We start from the raw sequence: 20,065 nt of genomic DNA, 5'->3' as shown, positions 1-20,065 counted from the left end.
AGTAACCCCAGCGACTGCTGTTGTGTGCAGTTTTCTTCTTTGTTTGCTGTGTGGCATCCCATGTGAACATTTCAAAACAGGTTGGCTTACAAAGGTGTTGTCCTCTTGCAGGAGGGGAACGCTTCCTGCTGGCCTGTGAGAATAGCTCTGTGTATGCTTGGAGGGTGAGGGGAGGGTAGAGTAATCTTAGAGCAGGGGTACAACCGTGTGCTTGGCACCACACCACATCCACAACATCGATTTAAGCCATCACATGGCTTCCCCCATAGAATCCTGGGAACTGTGGTATGCTAAGGGTGCTAGGAATTGTATCTCTGTACAGAGCAAGCAACAGTTCCCCAAGATTCTTTGTATGGTGTGCATGTGACCCTGTTTACTTTGGTTGTGCCCTAAGAATTTTGTTGCTTCTCTGGGTCTTTGCAGACAGTTGCTATTTGGGGGGTGGGATTCAGCTAAAAAGGTAAAGGGACCCCTGACCATTAGGTCCAGTTGTGGCCCACTCTGGGGTTGCGGCACTCATCTCGCTTTATTGGCCAAGGGAGCTGCCGTACAGCTTCCGTCATGTGGCCAGCATGACTAAGCCGCTTCTGGCGAAACCAGAGCAGCGCACTGAAACGCCGTTTACCTTTCCGCCAGAGCAGTACCTATTTATTTACTTGCACTTTGAACTGCTAGGTTGGCAGGAGCAGGGACCGAGCAACAGGAGCTCACCCCGTTGCGGGGATTCGAACCACCAACCTTCTGATTGGCAAGTCTTAGGCTCTGTGGTTTAACCCACAGTGCCACCCGCGTCCCTCTGGGATTCAGCTACACACCAGCAAATTAAGATTGTGCCATTATAGTTGGTCTAGGAGCTCTTGTGCAACTAACCCACTTCCTCAAAAGATCAGACTTTTTTGGGGGGGGCGGCAAAAAGGCAAGTTATGGGAAAATTCACTATGTAGATGTGGAATAAATGCATGCAACATCATCTAACCTATGCACAAGCAAATTGGAATACATGCTTGTTAAACAGCCAATGCTGTCTCATCTCTCCGCAAGCAAATTAGGATGAACGTTCAGTAAACAGGTCATTGGGAAGCACCCTCTGAGTCTTCTACCTGTTCTACCAAGGAAATAATTGCATAACATCTTGTAGAAGGACACCTGGCAACAAAGCCGGTTGTTGGGGCAGAGTGCAGTGCTCTTGTTAACTTCTTCCCCCTTCACTTCTTTGTGTAAAAGTGTCGTGTGACTCATAGTAATAAGTTAATTACATAAGTAGAATTGCAATCCGTTCAATTTTTTTTTTTAAAGAAGGGAGAGGAGAGAGGGATGCAGTTAATGTAACCTATGCAGGTGAGATCCTGCAACGACAGTGCCAGTTGCACAGACTGGCATATGGAGTAAAGTGATCCTGCGAGTAGCTGAAATGAGGATTATTTATTTGTTTTGTTTGACAATATCGTGTGGTTGTAATGAAACTTGAAAGCAGTTTACAAAAGGAATTGAACAGGCAGAAGATTCATAGGGTATTCCATCATCACACTCCAGCTCAATCAAAGACAGGTAAGATTTTGAACCTCAGTCACCCTGTTCAAATGCTCTATGCACCACACTTAGCAGATTATTTTTGTAGAGTAATCTATACTGTCTTTGGATAATACGCCTCCAAGAGAGCATTCCTGACAATTCCTGAGTGGGCTTGGAAGGAGCTGGAGAGAGATGCTTTGATTGTACCATTAATAAGCTAGCTTGGGCTGCAGTATATAGCCCGTTGGCCAACTTTGTCATGCATTAACTCGAGTTTGTGGGTTTAACCTTTGGTGCTGTTTGTCATTTCAGAGAAGGAGCCAGCGAACCAGATTCCTGGAGCGCCTTGTCACACACAGTGCATTCCGGGGAGTACTGTGTGAAGTACCACCGGGGGCTAAACATTTATACCCTGACGGTCGAAACGAAGGAAGGAGCGGGATCGAGCATGGAGAGCGACGTCGTCTGCCTCCAAGCGCACATACAGAACCATCAGCACATGGTGAGGGCAAGAGGACTGTGTCAGTTTGGCACACTAAGCTTGGAGTTTATTTAAGGAGTTAAAAAAAACCAACTTCCCAGCCATTCAGTGCAGAATTTCATGGGTGCTTAATTGCCTGATTTTTGGTTTTTTTTGCTCACGCACAATTTGGGTTGTTTGTCTCCCGTTTTTGGAAGGGAGGGAATTACGTGCATTTACGGCAGGAGTGGAGAACGTCCAGCCTGCAGGACAAATCTGGCCCAACGAAGGTCCCAGTTTGGCTCACAAGGCTCTTTTCCTTGAACTACAGCCACCTGACTCACACAACTCTGCAACTTGAGTGCTTTGCTTGGCTGGAATGTGTCCTTGCACTCTGATATTGCCTCGTGTGTGCCTGAATGGAGGAGAGAGTTGTGCGAGAGTTGTGTGTAGAAAGTATCTCACTCTACAGAGGTACAAAAACTACATAAATTGCTGACCTGCTTTTGCCTCTGGCCCCTCCCACCACTAGCATATGGCCCTCAGAAGGTTTCAAAGAAGGGAATGTGGCCCTGAGACTGAAAATGGCTCCTTAACCCCAGCCGTAATTGCATCTTGCATTATAGATCCTGCATTAAGCAGGAGGAAATAGGGAACACTGTGTTTCTTTTGAGAAATGTCCAGATTTCATCATCTCCTGGAACCCCAATTAGAGTCAAGGTTATTGAGAGGGGTGTGTGTATGTATTAAAATAGAACAACACTTTAACCTGTGGCTTCACACTCCCACTGGTTTTCAGCTAGCGGTAAAGTGCAGCCAGCAACACATCATGTACCAGGATTTTTAAAAACGATAGCACAAGCACTAGATACGGGTACATCATGTCTGACAAATCAGAAAGGCTATGTTTAGATGGCCTTCCTCTGAGGCCTGGTTTGCTTCACATCTAATCTAATTTGGATTTGGACCAGGGCCTGTAATTATTTCATTTCAGTTCGTGCAGGGTCAGCTGAGAGGCTGCCGGCTTCCTCTGGAAAGGGACTGAATCCGCCCCCCCCCCATTCAGTCTGTGTGGAAGCAGAATGACTTCATTCAGAGGATGATGGACAACTCCCATTTCCCTCTTTGCTTCTCTCCAGGACACTTCTGTCTTCTAGAACAAGTGACACTTGTCCCTGTCTCCCCTTGTGGTGCTGGCTGGGAACCAGCTGAAAATTCTCCCTCTGCTCTTCCAACAGCATCAATAATCACAGGAGATTCAGCTGAGGCTTCATTTGAGTGTGTCCACTTGTGCTGATAATTTTCAGAGAGGGAGGAGAGAGAAACTTATTCTTTTCTGAAGTGTGGGTGATACTTGGGACAAAGAGCGAGAGTAGAGGAGCATTTACTTCTACGAATCAGCTGTGTGCACATTGCAAGCGCAGAATCTGAACGCTGGATTCAGCATCCCGAGAGAGCCCCCGCTTTGGATTTTGAAAAGTTAAGTTTGTAGGCTTGGAAATGTGTGTGAGCATTGCAGCTATCAAGGCTAGCTCTGTACTGCATCTCAGCTGCTGGGAATCACAAGTGCTGTTGTGCTCAGGTCTTGCTTATGGGCTTCCCACAGGCATCTGGTTGGCCATTGTGGACTAGATGGGCCTTTGATCTAATCCAGCAGGCCTCTTCTGTTCATGGTGAAATCATAGAAGCAGGGAGAGAGGCAGCTAGGTGTGTTCAGCAAGATTTCCGGAGGATAGCAGTTCTCTGCCCGACATAATAATTCCTTGCGCCTCCACATAACAAAAGTCTTGCAAGGTTTAGCTAGAGTCCAGCATTCTGTTTTCAACAGCAGATACTTAGGGTCATTGCAAAACTTGCAAGTAGGGCAAGCAGTTTTGTCCTCCAGAGCAGCTGGAATTTAGTGGTAGACTGCCTCTGTCGCTGGAGGTTTCACATAGCTGTAACGGTTAATAAATACTTCTCGATTAACTTGCATAATTTAACATTTAAAGCCAGCTAAATAAGTGTGTCTCTCCATGAATTGTGGCAGTAAATTATGTTACATTAAACACTCAGTTTCAGAAGCTCTTTCCTTTGGCCTGTCTTAAACGGTGGCGCTGTGGGTAAAACCTCAGCGCCTAGGACTTGCCAATCGCATGGTTGGCGGTTTGAATCCCCGCGGCGGGGTGCGCTCCCGTCGTTCGGTCCCAGCGCCTGCCAACCTAGCAGTTTGAAAGCACCCCTAGGTGCAAGTAGATAAATAGGGATCGCTTACCAGCGGGAAGGTAAACGGCGTTCCGTGTGCTGCGCTGGCTCGCCAGATGCAGCTTGTCACACTGGCCACGTGACCCGGAAGTGTCTGCGGATAGCGCTGGCTCCCGGCCTATAGAGTGAGATGCACGCACAACCCTAGAGTCTGTCAAGACTGGCCCGTACGGACAGGGGTACCTTTAAACACTCAGTTTCAGAAGCTCTTTCCTTTGGCCTGTCTTAAACGGTACTGCTAATCACTTTGACACCCCCCCAGCCCACCCTCTACCTGGTCCCCTGAATTCTATTTCTCTTTTCAACACCATTCATCATTCTATAAAGGCCCCTCTCAGTTGTCTTTCTACCCACAAATTAAAAAGCTTCAGTGCTTTTCCTTATGGGGAGGGTGTCCTGAGTCCTTGTCATTTTGGATGCCGTTCGCTAACTAAGGTGTGTCAAATTGTTCAGAATTACTTTTAATTGCTCAGTTTGCATGATGTTAACATAATTCAGGGAGACCAGCTTTTCACCAAAGAGAGATTGAGTTACTTTATGCAGAGTTCTGTGTGTGCGTGTTTAAAGCAAAGGGTAAGATAAAAGCATAAGAGCCGCCCTGCTGGATCAGACCAAAGGCATATCTGGCCTGGCATCCTGCTTTCACAGTGGCCAGTCAGGTGCCCATGGAAAGTCTGCAACTTCTTCATGCAGGGCATAATTGCATTTTCTATTTATTGGGGGCAGGGGAAGGAAATAATAAAGAAGAGAGTAATCTAGCCTACAGCCTGAAATGATAAAAGCAGCTAGGGAGGTCAATCTGGGCAAAAGTGCGTCATAAACCAAAAGCAGCTAAGCTCACTGAGGCTCTGGATATTTGCAGAGGAAAGGCTGGGGGCAGGAAACCAGTGGCCCTCCCAATATTGTTGGACTACCACTCCCTTAATCCCTCCTCACTTGCCATGCTGACTGGGGCTGATAGGAGCTGGAAGGGCCACAGGGTCTTCCTGTGAAAAATAGTTGTCAGCTGGCAGCTTTGAGCCCAGTCCTCCAGTTGAGGTGGTCTTTCATGGCCACTTTAAGAGCATAATAAAAGGCCTGCTGGAATCAGGCCAATGGCCCATCTTAGTCCAGCATCCTGTTGCCACAATGGCCAACTGGGTGACTGTGGGAAGCTCACAAGCAGGACTTGAGCGTAACAGCCTCATTTGTGATCCTCAGCAACTGGTACTCAGGGGCATATTGTCTCTGACAACAGCATTTAGAGGCAAATTGTTAATGAAGGCTGGGGCAATGGACCTTGCTGTGTGTGTCTGTGTCTGCGCACAGATTTTTCTCTTCTGGAAGGGAGGCGAGGGCCACATCCTAAAGGGGCTCTCCAACAAAACCTAGTTGAAAAACAGGATGGTAAAAGGCTGCAAGAATCTTAACAGAAGACACACCTGCTTTGTAAGCATAAAGTCCCAAGTTTAATCCCTGGCGTCTTCAGGTCAGGCTGGGAGAGGCTCCTGCCTCAAACAGTGGGGAGCCAATCAGTGAAGACAATACTGAGCTAGATGGACCAATGGTCTATCTTTCTATGTTCCTGTGATTGCCACCCTGGGACTGATGTCTCCCTATGTTTAATTGTTGTGTGTGTGGTTTCTTTTACGAACAATTAATTAAAGCTGTTGCAGAAAACTATTAAAGTTACTCCAGAGCATGGTAGGATAAAATGAATCTTAAATCTCTCTCCTCTTCTTCCAGAATCCCAGTGAACACCCACACCCTGAGCAGGAAACCAGTTGCGAGGACTGCAATTTGGGCCAGGGAGCTGAGGGCCACACAGCTGTTCCGAGCTGCCATCCTGGTGAAATGACGGCAGAAGGAAACCAAGGAGATGCTTCTGTCCCGCTGGCTCTTGCTGCGATGCAGGTTTTGGCCCTTGCCTGCCCTGAGGAAGATAGACAGCCGAAGGTGCCCTTAGACACGCCAAAAGATTCGTTGAGGCTGGAGGAAGCGGCTAACCCAGAGTCTTCCTGTGAGAGTCAAAATACAGTTACCAGGCTGCACAAAGAGGAAGAGGCGGAGTCAGCCTTTGCTGTAGAGGCCGGGGCAACACTGGAGGCAAATGACGGCAGGCTGAGTGTGCTTGCTGGACTTCACAGTGCTGTCGGCCTCCCGCCCTGTGGAAATACAAGCCAGGAAGTTGGGATGACAACCCCCAGCATTGCTTTGGAGGAAGGACACCTGTGTGGAAGGGGTACCTCTAACCAGGAAGTGCAGGCAACTGAAGTGAAAGAAGCTGGAAGTGTCCCTTCAAAGCCTCCGACTTCCTGCAAGGACCAGGATGCAAGTATGGGGCAGGGCGAATGCAGGAGCTGTACGGGGACTGCGGATGCTACAACCCAGCAGCGTGTGGCGAATGGGGAGAGGGATTGTGAGCCTGCTGGAGCCACGGAAACTTTGCTTCCAGCCGGTGCAGTGCGGAGAGAGCCTGCTGCAAACTTCCCAGGAGACAGCGCTGCTTCTGCTGCCCGCAAAGGTGAGGGGGTTGAAGTGGTGGACCTACAAAGTGATGCACCTGCAGATAGTGGCACAGGTGTTAGTCTTTTCGAGAGCGGAAGTAGCAAAACGGCAGGATCAGAGACTCCCAGCGAGAGCGGGAAGGAGGATTTCACAAAGTGTCCGGAGGGCTGTGAGCTTCCCGGTGAGGAGGCGCAGAGCACAGCCCCGAGCCCTGCGACAGAAGCGGCGGCAGCAGCAGTGAACGTAACAGGGATTTCAGAGTCTTCTCCAAAGCGTGACCCTGGGGTGGAAGTGCATGAGTGTGGGCAGAAACCGGAAGGTGGAAACCTGCCTACTGACACTCATTCTGATGCCAATGTGGAAAATGATGAGTTGGGTCGAACGTTTGTGGTGGAGCCCAGAGCCCCTGGCATCACTGATAAGAGAACAGAGCCTGTGGCTGAGGTGGGGGATAAGCAAAAAGACCTTGAGCCGATGCAATCGGGAACCGAAACTGCTAGCTGTGGAGGAAGTGCTGCCTCTACCAGCCTCAGCCAGGGGGCATCTGATACTTGCGATGCTCAGAAAGGAGCTGTCAACGTTGAGGAACAAGTTAGCGCCCCAGTATTGTGTGCGGATTCTGCTGATGCCTCTGAACTGCAGGCAGACTCGCTCAGCCCTCCAGTGTCGTCCCCTGCCCAAGTGGAGCCTCTTCCCCTTTCCAAACAGGCAGAGGTGGAGGAAAGCAGCCGAGAGCTGGACCGGTTTAGCAAAAGCGCTCAGGAATTCATTGCCCTGGCTTCTTCCTTGCTTGTCGAAGAAGCGATCCAGCAGGCCCAGCTGATCGTCGCTCAGGAGAGCAAGGCCAGAGCGGCCCCTGTTGGCCAGGAGGCATCTCTGCACCACCAGGACCTTGCCCTACCTTTGTGTGGCAAGGGCACCGAGTGTGCACAGGATAATGTAATGGGCACACCCTCTGCTATTCATAATAGAGAATCCAAACAAATCCAGGAAGTAGGAGCAGCAGCAGCAGCAGCAGAGACAGCAACAGAGCCGACAGCAGCTGCCGCAGAGGGAAGCCCTTTTTGCAGCGAAGAAACGGCAGAGACTCTCTCTCTGGTGGATCACCGGGGAGAAAACCAAGAGGGCTTTTCTGCACAGCTGCCTGGAAGCGGACAGGAGCTGCCTGGCAAAGAGGAGGCTTTGTCGGAGGGCCCGGCACCAGCAGCTGTTGTGCAATCCCCTCCTCCTTGTTGTCAGGGCAAGGAGCTGGGAGGCAACGAAAGTAATGCTAAAGCAGGGTTGAAGGGAGAAGCCTCCAGCTCAGGCACCGATGAGAATGCGAAGGCGTGTATCTCTGGGGATGCCCTGCCAGGCCCTGGACCGCCAGAGGATGGCTCTATCTGTCCCTGCGAGGCCCCCTTCCCCGATGCTACGCTGAACCAAGAACTTGAGCCCAGCTGCCCAGATCTGTGTGCAGCCCCTCCACCTGGTGGCTTCTCTGATTTAATGGAAGCCCCCTTGGTCATTAGCGATCTACCTGTTGCAGCCATTCTTCCACGGGAAGGAGGGGAGGAGGTGGAGAATGCGCCTTCCAGAGTATTGCTTCAGCCGATTGCCGAAGAGCCCCCATGCGATGGGGACCCTGGCTCTGAAATGTTCTTTTTGGCCAGCGAGGGGGAAGCTAGGCCTGGAGTTGAAGCAGCCCAGATGGAGGGCCTAGCTCAGCCCAGCAATGGCACAGGGGAGGAAAGCCAAGCTGAACAGGATTCCCAGCTTTTGCAACCCTCTCCCTGCGTGGCTGCCGAGCCGCTGGGAAAAGGGGAGGCAGCAGGTTCTGTTCAAGAAGCTGACGGTCCCTGGGTGGATAATGTTGACAAGACAGTTACAAGCGCCGATCAGGCGGCAGCCGTGGCAGAAGCATGTGGTCCCTTTGTGTCTCCGGCTGGAAGCTCTGTGGAAATCGCCTCCTTAGCAGAGTCCAGATCTGAGGCACAGCATGCGGCGGATGCTGGATCCATCCCTAATGGAGAAGCGGATTTAAGTTTGCAGCCTGGCGGACTGACGGAGGGAGCTGTAAGCCCAGCACTTCCAAGCTGTTCACCTGTTGCAGGTAAGCGAAGTTAGACTGCTTCTACGTTAGGGTCATGGGATTTGTGTTTTTCCTAGGCAAGCAAAGGGAATGTGTTCTTTGGTTCATGGGAATTTGTTGTGTGTGAAAGAGGAGATGAGGTTATCACTTCCTTTCTTCTCCCCCATCTTCCTTCCATTATTTTCCCCCCATGGATCCTTTCAGCAATTTCCCAGAATCTGCATTTCCACAATCCATAGAGAATCTTATGTCTCCCTGGCTGTTCTCTCCTGTCCCTCCCTGCTGCTTGTTCTCTTTCCTGTAGTTGAAATTCAGATTGTAAGCCCCTTGAGGCAGAGACCTCGCCCTGTCCTCATTTTTTTGGCATGTATTTTGCTTCTTTTAATTGCCATAAATGTGCACCTGTGCTGCTATATAAATAAGCCCAGGATAACAAACACTAAATGTTTTATTGTATTTAGAGAGGCTATGTATGGTTAAATAGTTAGCAACTGGGGCTTTATACCTTATGTTTCTTCTTCTAAAACAAGTGCCCAAGCTGATCCAAACTTCACTTGTGCTAACTTTCTCTGCTAACTTGGAATTGGAGAACCCAGAAGGGCTATGTGTGAAGCTTCTCCCTCATGTCAGCTGTTGAAGTTCTAAAAGTGTCCTTCCAGTCTGAGCGTGCCAGTTTCTAAATGTGGTACTTTTAGGTCACACACACAGAGCACAGTGAGAGAAGGAGTCTTACTCCCCCCCCCCCGCCACCACCCGGATTCCTTTTTGCATTTCTGAAACCCTGACCGAACACAATTATGCCCTTCCCAGCACATTTAAGAGCTGGATCTGGGATTCAAGCCTTTATTTCCGACTTGACAAAACAAAGGGTTGATAGATTTTGGCTGATGAGCAAACTTTGACAGGAGAGGACTTGACAGCATCAGGACAAACCGGTCGGGCGCCTTTATTAAAGCGTTTTGCCTCTTCTGCAACAAGAGTTCATTGAACACTTTTTAGTTTCTTTTTAAAAAATGAAAACAAAAAAGGTTAAAAAAGTGAGAAAGAGAGGGACTTTTTCCAATCTGAGCTGAAATCCTAGAGGCGGAATCTTTAGCAACGCTTAATGATAGTTTTAATGCAGGCTTTTTGGGCCCCACCTGCTCAGACAGCTGTTAAAATGTAAACAGCTGATTCCTCCCCTCCCTCCCCCCTCCCTTTTTTGTGTGCGTATGTGTAAGGTGTCTGGTGCTATTATGCTGTTTTGCCCTGAGGAATCACAGGTGTGGCAAGCAGCCCCATCCCATCTCAAGCAAAGGTTGATCTGCAACAAATTAGTGCCAGCAGACTTAATACGAGGTAGAACTGCAAATCGAAGTGCTGGTGTTTTTGCATGTGCATGAAATAAAAGCTTAAACCTTCCCTCTTTCAAAAATAATAAAAATCTGGTTGGCAAAGAGAGTAAAAGATTTGAGTAGTTTCTGGCTGCTGAAATGTCTTAGGGCCATGTGTACAGGTGGTGCAGAAAAAAAGAACTAGATGTGAAAGTGGAAAATCTAGCTGCCACCTCTGCTTGGCGTGATTCAGCATTTAACAAGCTCCCATTTCATTTTAATTTTGCGCTGTATTTTTAGTTTGATGTTTCAATAGCATGGGAGTGGTTGCAAGGGAGACACTGGAGTGCTGGCTTCGTGAGAGCTCCTCCTCCTTCCGGACGTCAGCGGCTGCTTCCTAAAATTTCTTTCTCCGCCTTTCCTTCTCGGAAACTTTTGATGGGTGCAGGGAATAATAGGAAAAGGTGAAGGGTGGAAGCCACGCCGCCACATTTGCAACTTCAGCTAAAAAGAAAAGCGCCATGCCCAGTGATGGCTTCTAGATATAATTAAGGACAGCTCACCAGGTGGGCTGGCAAGTGGCTAATAATAGTGTGGCTGCGTGTCTCAAAAGGTCTGGAGGGCTCAGGAAAGCGAGGGGGTTTATCTGCCTGTGGTGGGCTTCGCAGGAAGCTTAAACAGAGAGAAAGGTATCAGTGCATCCAAAACAGCTTTGTTGGGGAGTGTTGTTGGCCAGAGAGTGTAGGAAGGTGCAAGCCAGCGGCTGAGAATGGAAGCCTATAATTAGAAGTACTTCCTGCTCTGCACCTGCTGTAAACTTGATGCTGGGACTGGAAGGGGTGGGTGGGGAGAGATGCTGTTTTTGCCCAGGCACCGTTTGTTAAGTGCAGTTTGGCGTTGGCTCTTGGGCAGCTGAAGAGAACAAACAGAAACAGGATTAAGCTGTAGTTTTGCCTACCATGCCAGAGCACAGCAGAGGCAAGCGTTCCTCTCCTGTCAACACCAGCAGCCGCCATTTTCTCAGCCAAAAGGTAGGAGGGTGTTCACCGATAACAGAGCTGGGTCTGCTAAGTAGCTGTTGCTGTTGTTTTTTGCTTTGCTTTTTGGTAGTGCAACATTCCCTCAACCTGATGCCCTTCAGATGTTTCGAGCCACAACTCCCCAAAGAAGATGGAGGGCACCAGCTCAGGGCAAGGCTGTTGCAGAGTGTCTCTGAAAAGCCTTGGACCTATTTGCTTATGCAAAGCAGGCACGGTTTCCAGGCAGTCGGGCAAGGGGGAAATTGACAAAGCAGAGGGTGGTTGTTTGTTTAGGCATCTTTGCCCAAGTGGCTCGTTCAGGGATGACTGGCAGAATCTGCAGTCGTTTTCAAAGTTGAGAGCTGCTTCGTTTACCTTGATTTGTCTAACAGCTCACAATGGGATAATGGGGCAAGGATTTTGAGATGACGTCTGCCCCGAGTACTCACCAATGCATGCTTTTCAAGAGAGTGCCCTTTTTAATGGCCACAAAACACAGGGCCTTTTATTGTGGTGGCCTCCCAGTTATGGAATGCTGGCACTCATATTGCTGTCTCTGGTACCAGCTTAGCATGTATGTTTCCCCCAGGATTTTAAAGATCTGTAGTATGGTTGGTGGTTTTAATGTATGTATTTGGTGATTGATTTTAGTTCTGTGCTGAATGTAGTAGTTTATAGTGCTGTTTTGGGTGTGGGGTTTTATGCTGGCCTGCTTCTCTTAAGCTTACTTACTGTGGTTTTCTTGGAGTATGATTTTATGGCTCTCTTATTTACACTCTCTTATTTGTTTGTTGCCTAGATAATTTATTTTACGGGGCAATCCATACATATATAATAAAGTAAAAAAGACATGCCACCTTGTCTATGACACAGCTGAGTGTGGCATGTAGTTTAATCACTGTAGGGTGACCATCTTAATTAATAGACCCAGGTTAGGCCCCATCTGCTCTATATATTTACAGCTGTGTCGTACCGATTTACAGTGGTACCTTGGGTTACATACACTTCAGGTTACATATGCTTCTGGTTACAGAAATACTGCTTCAGGTTGCTTCAGGATGAGAACAGAAATTGTGCTCCGGCGGTGCGGCAGCAGCAGGAGGCCCCATTAGCTAAAGTGGTGCTTCAGGTTAAGAACAGTTTCAGGTTAAGAACAGACCTCCGGAACGAATTAAGTACTTAACCCGAGGTACCACTGTAAACAGCAAGGCCTTCCCCCAAAGAATTCTGGGAGCTGTAGTTTGTCAAGGGAGCGGAGAATTGTTAGAAGACCTTATTCTCCTCACAGAACTCCAGTTCCCAGAGTTCCCTGGGAAAAGGGATTGTCTGTTAAACCACTCTGTGGATTGTAGCTTTGTCAGGGGAATAGGGTTCACAACACCCTTAAAAGTGGTACGATGCGGCTTTGAACGCACAGTGCCGACAGAAGGGCCTTAATGTGAAGCGGACCTTAATTTTGTGGCCAACTTGAGTATTTGAACCCAGGCAATAAAAGTCCTGACCACAAATGATGCTGCTTTAAATGTGTAGAGCAGGTGGGGCCTTGCCATGTCCATTTGCTCCTGAGTGTGACTAACATTGGATGCAACCCAGTTTTTCCGTGTTTCTGAAAACCTCCTTGTGCCTGTCTCATCTCTACAGCTTTGGAGTGTGTCCCATATTTATTTATTCCCATTGCTCATACTGTGCCCATCTGCCCCTCTGCCTCCAGCGTGTGGCAAACAGACTCCTTCGAGAAAGCATTGACACCCTGGAAAGACAGCATCCATAGCCTTCATTTTACCCCTTCCGCCTTGCGTGTCTCCTCTGCCTCCTATTCCCTTGGCAGTCCCTCCTTGCTGATCCCTGGAGCACCTGCTGGTTCCTCCCTCCCAGCTTGTTGTTGCTGTTCTGAGAGGGAAGAGAAGGTGAGCTTACAGCACTTTTCTCCTGCTGCTTTATTGGCTGCAGAGGTGAAAGGTGCTCTCCTTCCCTTTTCTGCCGAGTCCAGCTGCATCATAATAATAATAATAATAATAATAATAATAATAATAATAATAATAATAATAATAACCTTGCTGGATCAGACTAAAAGGCCACATAGTTGACTTTGCTCCTTCCACGGCTGGAGGCACAAATGCTTCTGAACATCAGTTGCTGGAAACCTGAGGAGGGGAGAGTGCTCTTGCGCTCGGGTCTGGCTTTGCAGATTTCTCACAGGCATTTGGTCGTCCATTGTGAAAGCAGAATGCTGCTCTAGATGGATCCCCGGCCTGATCTAGCAGGCTCCTGTTCTTCTGTTCTTGTCCTGTTTCTAACCATGAATGATGGTGATGTTGCTGCTACTGATGCTGCCCAGCCTTTCAAGAGAGCCCAGGTAGCTAACAACAAAATAGTACAATGTTAAAAATGAAATGTAAGCACAATGCGAATTGCAACAGACTAAATTATTACACGAGCACAAATTTGTATTTGTATATTAATTTAGTTGGATTAGATCAGTGGTGTCCAAACTTTTTTCAAAGAGGGCCAGATTTGATGAAGTGAAGGGCCGTGAGGGCAGACCAAAGTTGTTGAGGATTTTACTCTAGGACATAAACTGCTACAGGGGCCAGATTAGGCCCCCCAAATGGACTTTGGACATGCCTGGATTAGATGACCCTTCCAACTCTGTATTTCTAGAAATTAAACATATACAAAGAGTTAGTAGAGGTGCATCTATGCAGGCATGGAAAGTGACTTCCCATAGTTCTAGATGTTTATGTTACGTAATTTGAATCTGGCATTAATTTTTTTGACATTGACTCATGCGAATATAAGTGCTTATGTGTTTGTAAGCCACTTTGGGTCACTTTTGTGAGGAAAGTGACTAACAGCGCTTTTAAATAGCGATGTGCTGTTTTTACTATCTGTATTTTACTAGATCATTTTAAATAGTTTTAATTGTTTAATATTGTTTAACCACTTTTTAATTGTTATCTTTTATTATCTTTTATTTCCCCCGCTTTCTATGTTTTATCTGTGTGGTTTTAATCTGTGTAAATCTCCTTGAGTGGTAATCTGTGTGTTTTACAATGGCTGCATTCATGGGCAGTTTATTCCATTTTCATGATGTTTCTCTGACTATTAATTTCCACATTATATTTGAGCTTTCACACAACGTAAAAGTCTCTTCCAGAACCGAAGTGAAGGATCGTGGAACTGTAGCGTAATATAACACATCTTTAGCATTCATTTCCATATTTGCAAATGAAATTTTTTTCTTGGAAGCAAACATGGAAATGAGCACTGATTTTGAACTATCTTCCACTGTAGTTCCAGAAGTAGCTTATACGTCATGTGAAAGCTCAAATGCAATGCAGAGCATTAACAGCTAAGGAAGACTTGTGAAAACTGAATAAACTGCCATGAGTATGCAGCCTGTGCTCCAAAGGCCTGTTGGAACAAAGAGGTTGCCATCTGACTGCATGCGATGTAGGGGGCAGTCAGATCGCAGTGGGGAGGGAGTTCCATAGCTGGGGTGCCACCACTTGTGGAAGGATAGGCCTCCAACCCCTTTGAAAGCCATTTCAGCTGGTGGGCCTCAGCACATCTTGCAGCTGGGGATTACATAAGTTAATTATTATGTATTAGGTGAATAACTAGTTCCTTCTGTCAGTCAAGCATTTCCTGCTGGGTGATTCTTTTTGGGTAACCCCCATGCTTCTCTCCCACCCTATCGGGGTGGGGAGTGGGGAGGAACAGACTGATTATAATAAATTTTCTCTCATGAGTGCCCCATCCTTTCTCCCTCCTCCAAACTAAAGACACCCATGTACCTTTGACTTTCCTCCTGTGGCATGGGTAGTGTGAGCCTGGCACCTTCCAGATGTTTGGTATACCACAGCGCCAATCATTCCTGACTATTGGCCATGGCGACTGAGGGCTCTTGGGAGCTGGAGTGCAACAACATCTGTAGCGGCCAAAGGTTGCCCTTGAGCCCCTGATCCCTTTCTCTCACCTTTTCCAACTCTCATTGGAGAGATGAAGTGGTGGGTTTTATTTCCCCTTTTCTGTCTCCAAGGTTCTGTTGCAAAATTTGCTGAAAGGTCCAAATCACCACGACTTTATATATACAGTGGTACCTTGGTTTAAGAACAGCTTAGTTTGTGAACAACTTGGATTAAGAACGCTGCAAACCCAGAAGCAGGTGTTTTGGTTTATGAACTTTGCCTTGGAAGCAGAACATGTTCCGCTTCCTGTTGAGTGTGTTCCGTTTGTAAATTGAGTCCCCCGCTGCTATGGGAAAGCACGATTTGGATTAAGAACGGACTTCTGGAACAGATTAAGTTCATAAACCAAGGTACCACTGTGTGTGTGTGTGTGTGTGTGTGTGTAAATTTTGTTGGCCAAGGATGCCTGGAATGCTTGTTCTGAGCTGGAGCTGAACTTGTTCTTGCTTGCCAAGTCATAAGTTGCACTTCTTTTGAGTCTGTGGAGAAGTAACCGCTACGCTACAGAAACAAACATGAAATCCTCTTCTGGCAGCTCCTTTTGTTGTGTGAGAGGAGAGGGGCTTCGCAACCAAACAACAACAATGCAACACTATTTCTCTGGATCTTTCTACAACTGTTGCCAAGTTGTCAAAATGTTGAGCTGTGTTACCAGAAGTGCCTCCCTCACAAATTATGCCGGCGTTGGGGGTGTGTGTGCTGCTGCTGCCTGATAAAACTCCTAGTCATAGTGGTAGGGTACCTTTATGCAGGCTTGTAAGATGACTCCCCAGATTGCTATATGCGTGTGTTAAATAATTTGAATCCAGCATTAAAATTTTGACAGACCAAATTTTGATTTCTTTCCTCGCGTTCGATCTCTTCAATCTGTCACTGTTTAGGCAACCTGAAGGAACAGTTTCTGTATGTGCGTTCCTTCTTGAATGTCTATTAAAGCAGGGGTGAGGCACTGGGGGCCCCGGGGTGCCAAATGTGGCCCTCCAGCCCTTGGAACTCTCCCCAAGTCACAGCCCTCGCTGGCCCTGCATCAAATCCTAAGTGTTTCTGCCTGGCTGAAACGTGTCCTTCAATTCTGAAAGGGCTTCTTGCTTGTCTGGATGGGAGGATACAGAGATGATGATGATGATGATGATGATTTATCATACCCTGCCCATCTGGCTGGGTTTCCCCAGCCACTCTGGGCGGCTCCCAACAGAACACTAAAATACAATAACCTATTAAACAGAGAGGGTGTTTGAATATGTGTACATTAGTTGCTCTGCCCACACTTCATCCTGACCCTGCCCACCACTGATGTGTGACAAGTGGAGGTTTGTCTGGGAGGGAATGCAGCCTGAAGAAGGCACCCAATCCCAGGATGGTCCCAACAGCCAGCCCATCACTTGTTGCTAAGCCAGCTCTGCAAAGTTGCTAGCCCAGCAGGCCAGTACAATGTGGGTCATAGTAGCAGCCGAAAAAAGTTCTCATCAAATGTACAAAACACCCCTGGGTACATGCCTCTAAGCTGTTGTCACATGAGCGCACAAAACTGCCTTATAGTCAGACCATTGGCCCAGCTAGCCTTGTGTTCCCTACTCTGTTTGGGAGACGTCTTTCTTATCAAATTCCACCCCATCCTTTGAAACGAGATGGCAGTGATTGAACCTGGGACATGTGAAGCAAGTGTGCTCTACCAAAGAGCTGTTTGTTGCCTGCTCTCCAAATTCACATCCCGGTATTATCTTTGTCCTGAAGCTTCTCAACACACTGTGCTGTCCTTTTCGAGTTACTGTAAAATCAAGCTGTTTTTAAGAAATGACATAAAACAAACCAGCTGTGTGGAAAGCAGATGTGGTGTGGTGGGGGGAGTTGGTGGGAAGAGCTTGCTGAGTTACTGAGAATGCATTTGGGTGAGCAAAGTTGTATCAGCAGTACTGGTGGTGCGAGAAGGGAAGTTTGTTGAAAAGCCCCATGACTGTTCTCCTTCTGTCACTGCAGAGGCTGTACAGATGAAGACCGAAGAAGAGGTGGGTTTCTTGAGGGATCTCGCTGAGAGCTCGGCTTCCGAAGGAATGGTGAGTTCTTGTGTATATCCCCTGTTTCAATCATGTCTGAAAGTAAGTCTCTGTGTTGTAAATGGCCATTTTCCTTCTCTCCCTTCCCTTCTCGAGGAAGCCGACCTCGAGTTTTTCTTCTCTCCCTTTTGTGGAAAACACCATTGTTTCTGAAGTTGGTGTTTTGTTTCTGGGAGATCTTTTGGTCTCATGGTGGAAGGAATATACGTAGTTTGGGCCAGTTGGTTTGCTGCTGTGAGCTGTCTCTCTTCTCCCACCAATCCACCCATCTGCCTTCTGTCTTGGGTGACCACAAGCACCCTCTGTGCACAATAATTCCCAGATTCTCTGCTTTCTTAGAAAAGGAGAAAATAATAAGTTTCTAGCATTTGTAGAACCTGAGATACGAAGCAAAATGTACAGGCACTAAATCTCATTTTTTTTGGTGATATATTAGCCTTCTCACTCTTCCTCTCTGGAAAAATTCCTGCGGATTATGCCCAGTCAGTTTGCGGGTTGATCTTTCCTGTTCTTCTCCAAGAATGGAGTTGTCATTGCATGCCTGCTTGCCTTGGGGTGATTCACTGACATATGCTAGATGAAAGAAACTGCCCTGGTCCAGAGTAGCTTAGAGAGCTAGACTGACAGTCAAGGGATGTCTGTTATGGTCTTTTCTGAATACGCTTCCTTGGTTTCTGGTCGTCCTCCTCCACTGAGTTGTCTTGTGTATGCCAGTGACCAACAACTGGCAGCTGAATCTGCCCCCTTTTCCTTCCATATATCACTTGATTCAGAGGATGCACTTTTATTATCTAGTCAGCTCTTTGCTCGGCGAAAAAGAGCTTATTTGCAACCTACCCTCTTGCATTAAAGTGAGCCAAGTCTCTTCTTGCACACCACACATATAAAGCGCATTCTCTCCCCCCCACCCCCGAATCTTGGGAACTGTAGTTTATTAAGGGTACGTAGACTTGTAGCTCCACCTTAGGTATCAGACTTTTTGGAATGCGTTAAATAAATGGGGTTTCCTGTCTAAGCATTTATTGAACACAGAGCTGTTTAGTGTCAACTTGAGTTGCTGCATCACATACCTGGGACTAGTGAGTTGCATGTATGGGGCATATGTGTTGCCTGCATAAGGAGGCTGTGCTCTTTATGCTGAGTTCCCACCCCACCCTCCTGAAACCACATTCGATGCTTACAAAGTGACAAGGAGAGCTCAGTTCTGTTTCAGTAAATTCTTTGGACTCTTTATGCCTGTGTGCTTTTATCTGAAGACCTGGTGTGAGCAACTTGGGATAACTTGGGGTCCCTTGGAGGACTCGCACTCCCAACAAAGCATAAGATCTCATTCTGTAAGGTTACTTGCTTCAGAAAAACAGCTTGCAAAATTTACCAGCTGTCGCCGTTGTCTTGTGTGTGGTTCTGCTGTAGTGATAGACTCCGGTTTTGTCATCTTAAGTTTGGTATACAGCATCTGGCGTATTGCTGTTGATGCCAGCAAACAGTTGCCACAAGTATGTAAAGATTTGCTTTCTTGTGATGTTTAAGCCTACTTTTGAAGCTGTTCTTGTGCAGTGGTGGTTTTCAGATTGACTAATCCATCGTGGATCTCTGTACATGTTGCAGAGCATTCTGGGGTGAGTTCTAAGTCTCATACTTTATTCATATGTGCACCGTTTGGGAATGTTGGGCTGCTTTGAAAGTGCTCCACAGAGTGTGTGCCTACAACAGCCTTTGCTTACCTGGTTGCCCTGTCTGCAGACGAACCATGAACTGTGGACTATGCTTACAGCTCTGGAGCAAGAGAAGCCGCAAAGCCTGTGTTTAGATGACATGCTAGGCCTAACCATGGCTTATATGCTACAAGTAGGGACCAGTAGCAGCTGCAGTCTTCTCTCTGGAAACCTGCATATTCACACTAAACTGTGGTTAGAGTCAGAGTCTGATATAGCAGTGGTGTCCAACAGGTCAATCGCATCTACTGGTCGTTTGCGGGGGATCCATGGTAGATCGTGGTTGATCGTGAGATCAACACCCCCCCCAAAAGCTGAACAACTTTGGCTTCCTAAAAAAAAGCTCACCCAACTGCATACCCTAGCAAACCCAAAATATAGACGCGCTTTTACCTTCACAAGGTTGAATATATTGCCCTCGGCTGTACTTGAGCGACAATTCCTACAGATTGCACACAAAAACCGCTTATGTCCCTGTGGAGATGGCAGTACCAAATCAGTGGGGCAGTGCCCTTCTGGCTTGCACTCTTTATAAAGACTTGAGGAATGAGATTATCACCCCTCTCTTATTGTCCATTCTGGGTTGCCCAATCACTGCCACAGTGTCCTTTCCCCTGGGAGATCAAGAGGAGCAGATGACTCTGGAAACCTGCATATTCACACTAAACTGTGATTAGAGTCAGAGTCCGATATAGCAGGGATGTCCAACAGGTTGATTGTGATCTACTGGCCAATTGCCCGGGGGGTGGGGGGTGTCATATGTGGTAGATTGCGAGACTCACCCGCAAAAAAAATCTCAGCAATTTTGACTCCCTTAAAAGAGCTCAGCAACTTTAGTCAATCCAATGGGCAGATCACCGCCAGTTTTTTTTTAAAATAGTGGGAGTAGATCGCAGTCTATTGTAAATTGGACACCCCTGCTGCATGCATAGCATTTCAGAGTATTCAAAGCCTTCATATATTATATTGCTCTAATCCTGTGCAAGTTAGGTTATTATTATCTCCATGTTGAAAATTGTGGGGTAGGGGAAGGAAAGGCTTTCATAGAATCATAGAGTGGGAAGGGGCTACGAGGGTCATCTAGTCTAACCCCCTGCAATGCAGAATCTTTTGCCCAACGTGGAGCCTTGAACCCACAACCCTGAGGTCAAGAGTCTCATGCTCTTCCAACTGTGTAGACCTGTTGAAGCTATTGAACTTAAAATTGTCATGTGTCTAT

At 47.4% G+C, this 20,065-nt stretch overlaps 1 protein-coding gene across 7 annotated transcripts in view; it reads left to right on the top strand.

The window, feature by feature from the left end:
* AKAP13 (A-kinase anchoring protein 13) overlaps positions 1-20,065 on the top strand; it is a 243,912-nt gene that overhangs the window by 115,545 nt on the left and 108,302 nt on the right. For all 7 annotated transcript variants that reach the window (XM_053365802.1, XM_053365801.1, XM_053365806.1 and 4 more), the window contains exons 7-9: positions 1,825-2,014; positions 5,942-8,795; positions 17,055-17,131. In XM_053365802.1, the coding sequence (XP_053221777.1) occupies positions 1,825-2,014; positions 5,942-8,795; positions 17,055-17,131 (3,121 nt within the window). The remainder of the gene's footprint in view (positions 1-1,824; positions 2,015-5,941; positions 8,796-17,054; positions 17,132-20,065) is intronic.

This window comes from Podarcis raffonei, chromosome 14 (assembly GCF_027172205.1).
Source record: "Podarcis raffonei isolate rPodRaf1 chromosome 14, rPodRaf1.pri, whole genome shotgun sequence".
NCBI classification, from domain to species: domain Eukaryota; kingdom Metazoa; phylum Chordata; class Lepidosauria; order Squamata; family Lacertidae; genus Podarcis; species Podarcis raffonei.
The sequence above is the reverse complement of the archived record's forward strand: the minus strand, read 5'-3'. Positions and strand labels throughout refer to the sequence as shown.